We start from the raw sequence: 6,969 nt of genomic DNA, 5'->3' as shown, positions 1-6,969 counted from the left end.
GGGAGATATATAGCTACCTTTCCTATAGGAAATGGATCAGATTGTTTCAGTAAGGACCTCTCTACAGAGGCAGGTAAAGGCACAATGGGATATAATGTAAAATTCATGCAAATTGCACATTAGATCCCACTGCACCTTACTGCCAGTGCAGTGACCAACAGCTGTGAGCCCTGCAGCCAACAATGCTTGCAACAGAGGCATCATTCTTATCCATGCCTCCCTCTCCTAACCCTGTGCCCTGAAGCTTGCAACTTGGGGGAGGGAAGAAGTGGGTAGGAAAAGGAGAGTAATGTTCTTCCTGCTGCAAGTCCTGCAGCTGACAAGGCTCACAGCAGGTAGTGCTGGGAACGTTGCCACCATTGTGAAGCTTCTCAGCTGTGGGGCTGGAAGCAGGTGGTGCATTCCTGTGGCTGGGAGCCCCTCAGTTAATGGGGCTTCCAGAAACAGAGGTGTATAATGGCCATACATTCCATTAACAGCATGATTAGAACAACCTACAAAGTTATTCCATATTTTTGCTTGTTTTTTCATACCATTAATTGGTTGAATGTGTTGCTAGGTCACAACTTAAGTCGTGATTAACTGGTTAATTATGCCTTAAGCTTAACATGTAGAGGGAGCCTGAGACACGCGTCACCACAAGAACTGGATAAAGATGGGATAATACACTCTTAAAGACGAGTCAATCAGGATGAAGGAAGAAGTACAACACGGATCTGCATATTTAATTTTTATTTACACAAAGTAGTCAAATTGCAAAAGCCACGTTCTAATCTAAACTGTATTTGTTGTGTGGCACTCCGGCCATCTTACCTGAACTCTGCTCAATTAAAACAATCTAAATTTAGACAGACATCTGAAATCTATAGACAGTGGGCAGGTGATGAGGGCTGAGTTTAACACTTTAGTTGGGGAAAAAAATAATCCAATTCTGATCTTTTCCCAAATAAATTAACCGTACACTTTGTTTTTTCTTTAACAAGTCATTTTCACCTGAGACCTACAAATTAATTCCAGATGAAAGGTATAAAAGTTATGGGACCATACACATTATTCTTGGCATCATTTTATTCTGAAATTGAAAAACAAAAATATCACACTGAGGATTCTTTTAATTAACAAGCTGCCCCAAGGAGATTTTAGAGCAGACACTCATTCTCTCCCCTCACCTCCCATAAGTAGCAGCGTTAGAATAGCTACTGAAAATTTTCCCAACACTTGCGGGCTACAAGACAAAAAGGCTGCCCAAAAAAGTGAATGGGTTAGTACCAAAGACAACATTCCAATAAATTAAACCTAGAAAATCAAACCCTTTCATATAGCATCTTACCTCACGGATCTGACGAGCTGCATCTGTGGTCAATAAAGCAGCTTCCACCTGTTTGGCTGCAATTTTGCACGTAGTTTCCTGTAGTGCTTCTACTGCATCCTGACGTGACTGGACCAGATGCTGGAGAGATTCTGCATGGACCTTTACGGAAAAGACAGCTATATCTGCTCTTCAGAGAATTTTTACAAGAAGTTATATTTGTTTTTAAGTTACAGGGGAAAAAAATAGAGTTTGAAATAAATATTTCTCTCTGAACTGTTTTGGTCACGTGTCAGTCCCACATCTTTCCTATACGTTTAAAGAACTCAATTTAGAATATTTCTGGACACAAGTTTACAGACAAAATACTGCATATATTACACATTTCACATTTTTTGAAGAGCAGCATACCTGAGCTGCCTTCTGCCTGGCTTCATCCAGCTGTCTCTGACTTTCTAAAGCCTCTTGTTCTGCCTTGAGCTTCAAGAGAGCCAAATCCCGCTCATGTCGTTGTTGTTGTGCCTAAAAATTAAGAACATTCAGTTTTAATGACAAAAGAGTTTTTTTTTAAAGTTAACTGAAATTCAAAGGTTAGATTAACAATGCTGCTCTAATGACACATTCATTTGTTAAAAGTCAAACTTTTACCTCCCCCAACTCTTTTTGGCTTTACCATCTTATTGAGGAGTGTTAACAGCATAAACTACCCTCTTTCAGCCCCGAGTACAAGATGAATAAATCCAGAAATTTGTTTGCTTTACTTTAAGTAGTAGCTAATCTTATCAAAAGAAAAAGACTTCAACCAAGATATAGTATACAAACAGGGAAGAAGTTGCAAATAACTAATCTGAAAATGTACTGTCTGAAGAGACTCCATCACCTTGGCTGAAGATTAGTTAAAAAGTTTCTGCTGGTTAATTTAACCACAGTACTTTTGTTAATTTTTCTTCACAGAGAACAAATTAGGGAAATTAAAGCAAGGAAAATAACTTTTCCAGTTACCTTTAGGATCTGAGCCAGGGAAACACTTTCCTGCTGGGCAAGTGATATGCCCCGTACTCGTTCTACATCTGAAAGCTGTCGCACAGACTCTTCAATGACATTCAGGTAATTAAGCTCTGCTGACAAACGATGCTGGAGACCAGCGGGGGAGAGGTGCATAGATCCTATGGGACAATATGCACTGTTTAAACATTTACAGGACTTAGTCTTTCAGAAAATAATATGAAAAGTTAAAAAGTAATATAGGCTTAGTTGGGCTTTCTTGGACAGCTCACCGGTCACTGAAGGTGCTCCTGCTGTGGTTCTGTTGATTCCCATGCTCAAGTCAGGGAAGGGTACATTGGACTTGAAGCCTGATATTGTACCCAAAGAAAAGCCTCCAGGAGATCTGGCCCTTTCTGCTGTATTGCCTACAGAGTCAAATTGTAATAGTTTCTGGGAACCTGGAGACGGGGGAGAAGTTGGAGTTTTCAAGGATCTTCCCTTGTCAGAGAAACTGAGAGGAAAAAAGAAAAAAAAAGTTAAACCAGAAAAAAAGAAGAGAGTTAGCATTTTCCCCAAGCCAAGCCATTTTACCTATAAGCTAACAGTTTATAGAGCCGTAATTTAGATTTCCTGTCTACCCACATTTGAACAAGCTATGGTGAGGACTTTGGGTCACAGAAACACAAAAAGAAGGGCTAGAAGAAACCTCAGGAGGTCATTTAAGCCAACCCCCTGCTCAAGACAAGACCATACCTATCTAAATCATCTCATCCCAAAGTATTTGTCTAACTAGCTCTTAATAACTTCCAAGGTTGGAGATTCTACACCCTTGCTAGGTAATCTATTGCAGTGGTTAAATCACTTCAATAGTTAAAAAGTTCTTTCTAAAAGTCAACTTAATTTTCCCTTTTGCAGAAATTAGTCTATCACCATGCTCTTTATAAATCATCGCTCATGTATTTGAAAAACTTGTCAATTCCACCCTGTCTTCCCTTCTGAAGATTAAATAATCCAAATTCTTTTAACTTTTTCTTGTAAACCATGTTTCCTAGACCTCTAATCTTTTTGTTGCTCCCCCTCTTTTGAAAAAGGATATTACAATTAGAGATAGTGGCCCTGCCATGACTAATGGATTGCTTGGAGAGATAGCATTTCTTAGGTCTAAAGGAATTCTTTATTGTCAGCTTCTTCCATAAGTAAAATCAAGGTTTATGGCCAACATTTTAAAAATAAGATGCCTGAAGTTAGGTACCTGAATGGGGTCAGACACTGAACAAAGAAATGGGATAACTGCACGAGGCTGTTATACTTCGTAAAATTCAACAAAAATTTCTTGAGGTTGAAAAGTGACAAAACAAAACTCCAACTTTTTGAGTATTGTGCTATAACTCAACATCAAATGCTAGTAATATGTGCATGGGATCTTATAAAAGACCATTTTACCTCACTGAGCGCCCAGACACTTCTTCCAAAGTACTATCAGTATCTGGACTCTGCTCATGATCTCTGTTGGAAATTCTGCTACTAGGTAAAGACTTCTTTGCCTGTTGGGATCCATGCTCTGACTCCAACAGCATTTTGTCTTCTTCCATGGGAAACTGAAGTGAACTTCCATTAAAAGATTCTAGCTCTACAAAAACACAATACTGGCAAAGTTAATTCCAATTGTTTCTGTAGCTAGTAACTGCTAACTAACAATTGGGGTAACTCCCCCTGCCACACACAGGCCTTGTGTAGTCTAAAGAATTCTTGAATTCAAGAAAAACACAATTATGTAAATACTGCAAGTTCTTATATAGAGGAGTTTCATAAAGGAGCTAAATTTACTAGAGAGTATCCGTTATCACTGCAAGCCAAAGCAACTATGCACATGTAATAGCCAATTCTCTTCCACCATGCAGAGGACAAATAGAATTATAAATGAGTAATTTACATAGATGGAGAAGAGAAAATACAACTACCAAAGACAAATATTTGCCATTCTCTTTAGAAAAATAATATGATAGAAGCAGATATTTTTCATTAAGAATCAATAAGATATGTTACTATCTGCACTGGATTAGAGGTGCATGCTATTAACCCCCAAATGACAAAAACCTAATTATAACAACAAAAAATCCTAGAAATATCCTTAGAAGTCTGAGTGTACCAATATAAGCATATGTAAAAAGGAAGGATACAGTCAGCATTACACTTACTTTCCTTCCTCCCAATTCTTTTAGAAGAAGTAGATGAGCGAGAAGATGCTGCAGAACGGTGCCCAGATGAATGCGGAGAGCCAAGTTCTACAGACCAAGGCTCGTGAGGAGACCTCCTGCTGCGAAGTTCTTCCTGAATACTGGCAATGCTGCTGGCACTGATACTGTCATGGAATGAAAATACCAGCTAAAGACTTGAAAGACCTCCACTCCACATCACAACAAAAGCACAAATGCTTTTTGAGGTGACAAGTGACTAGTAAGGGTGTGTGAAATGGGCCGTATTCTATTTGGATATGGCCCAAATCAGGGACAGTGATTCGATTAGTTGATTTGGATCACTGTTCCATGTTCAATTCAGCTGAATCCGAATCTGAAGATTCGACGCCGATTCAGAGTATCAGTGATTTGGCCATAGACATAGCTTTAAATGCTTTTTCTACATACCTCAGGGTACCAGGTGCAGCTCGTGAACACTGCGATGGTGGGGTGGATGGAGTGTCCCACAGGAGCGCAGGAGGGCCCTTGGCAGCAAACCCGGAAGTAGACCAGAAGTACTTCCAGGTCCGCTGCTGAGCATGCAGGCCCCTCCCCCACCCTGGTGATCAGCCACAGGGGGACCTAGGGTGCCCCCTCCCCAGACCCAGGAGGCACCAGTTCCCATGCCAGGGATGGTCTGGGGGAGTGGGGGGGGGGCCTGCGGACCTGGAAGTGCTTCTGGTCCACTTCCGGGTCTGCTCACAAGCACGCTGGGGAGTCCCCCACGCTCCTATGGGACACTCCATCCACCCCAGCATCTCAGCATTCACAAGCCACCTGGTACCTTGTGATATGTAAAAGAAACATTTAAAAGCTGAGTCTATATCTGAATTGCCAAATCTATCCGAATCAATTCAGAGGGTTCCAATTAGATTCGGACAGATCAAAGGGTCTCGTGATTCCATTCGGATTCGGAGATTCGGCCACTGAATCAAGCAAAATCGAATCAGGGACCGAAGTTCCGCATAGCCCTAGCGAGTAGACGGCAGGGTAAATAATGTTGCTTCATTAAAAAAACATGTTGAGAAATACTAAAAAAAAAAAAAAAAAAATTAAAAAATAAAAAGTATTAGAAGATGTTTGTAAGTTGCCAAGATACGTAAAACACATGAATTCTAACCCAGATGTGGAAAACTAAAAGATGATTACTTGCATCATTCCAAATAAAAATTTTAATGGGAATTCAGCTACAAATGTGGACATAACATAACCATTTTTCTGATATAATATCCCCCCCTCCGCCACAGTAAACAGAAAATCAAGTATTAAAGTTAAAGGTATTAAGTTGTTACAACATAAAAAGCTAAATCACAGTTAGGGGCCTACCTAAACCACAGTGGAAGTTTGTGGCACAGCAGCACCTTTAACTTTGCCCGTTTCACCACATGCCCCCCCAGGATTTATTCCCTGCCTTCCCCACAGCCACCGAGTAGCTGAAAGGCAATTGATGTCCTGGTTTCGGCCCCTTATCCATTCAGCAACAGGGGGAGGGGGAGGCAGCAAAAAAAGTGAGATTAAAGGTGCCACTGTACCGCAAAATTCTGCCATGATTTAGGTAGGTGCCTAATCAGAGTATCTCCCTTCCTCAGCAAGGTATTTCTGAGCATTTTTATAGCTAGGAAAACCCTAAATCTAATGCTTAAAATTAATGAATTACATATTCACATTGAAAAGTTCAGTCAATTCACTGAATTCAACTATTTTCATAATAAAAATTAGACACTAGAATGTCATGGTTTTGGAATTCTAAACAAATACAGAGATCTTAAAATCTAAGAAAGTTTTTAAAGAAATAGTTTTGCTAAATCTCACTGGAACCTTGAAAACATTTTAGACTCTTTACTAAACTACTACAAAAAAGATGGTACTTTACAAATATGAAGCAGTTAAGCATCATAACAGCTATGAACAGTTGAGAACTGTAAACTTTTCACCAGTTTACAGGAGGGGCAACAAACCTGGAAGAGTTAAAAGACTTTTTTGGCCACACACCAAGCGATAGCAGAACTGGGATTAGGCCCCAGAACCAGTCAACTCTCCCCACATTTGTCCCTAAACCAGCAATTATCAACCAGAGTGCCTTGAACTCCATTCAAGGATGCTGCGGGGTGCCACAAAATGGTAGCACTGTTAGAGGCGCAAACATGATTCACAAGACAAACCCAGAGATTCCAAATAGGAATCCATAGTGTAAAAACATACTGACCTGTTGTAGTCTGAGTTCTTTGCAGTATAAGAACTGCTGTATTACTTTTCACTTTTTTTTTTTTTTTTTTTCTACAGAGAAGTAAGAGCTAGCTAGCATTTTCCAAAGTACGCCTCTCTTCTAACAAAGGGAGTATCAAATGTAAAAAGAGGTTGAGAACCACTGCTCTAAAACATTCTTCTTGATATGTCAGTTGTGCAAGATCACAAATAAATATTTCATCAAGCTCT

The 6,969-nt window shown here is 39.9% G+C and overlaps 1 protein-coding gene across 1 annotated transcript in view; it reads right to left on the bottom strand.

The window, feature by feature from the left end:
• CEP350 (centrosomal protein 350) overlaps positions 1 to 6,969 on the bottom strand; it is a 113,744-nt gene that overhangs the window by 58,523 nt on the left and 48,252 nt on the right. The window contains exons 14-19 of the mRNA XM_019530581.1: positions 4,495 to 4,658; positions 3,740 to 3,926; positions 2,587 to 2,807; positions 2,312 to 2,475; positions 1,721 to 1,831; positions 1,230 to 1,471 (exon numbers count right to left, since the gene is read on the bottom strand). Of these exons, the coding sequence (XP_019386126.1) occupies positions 1,230 to 1,471; positions 1,721 to 1,831; positions 2,312 to 2,475; positions 2,587 to 2,807; positions 3,740 to 3,926; positions 4,495 to 4,658 (1,089 nt within the window). The remainder of the gene's footprint in view (positions 1 to 1,229; positions 1,472 to 1,720; positions 1,832 to 2,311; positions 2,476 to 2,586; positions 2,808 to 3,739; positions 3,927 to 4,494; positions 4,659 to 6,969) is intronic.

This window comes from Crocodylus porosus, unplaced genomic scaffold (genome assembly GCF_001723895.1).
Source record: "Crocodylus porosus isolate Cpor-Errol unplaced genomic scaffold, CroPor_comp1, whole genome shotgun sequence".
NCBI classification, from domain to species: Eukaryota; Metazoa; Chordata; order Crocodylia; family Crocodylidae; genus Crocodylus; species Crocodylus porosus.
The sequence above is the reverse complement of the archived record's forward strand: the minus strand, read 5'-3'. Positions and strand labels throughout refer to the sequence as shown.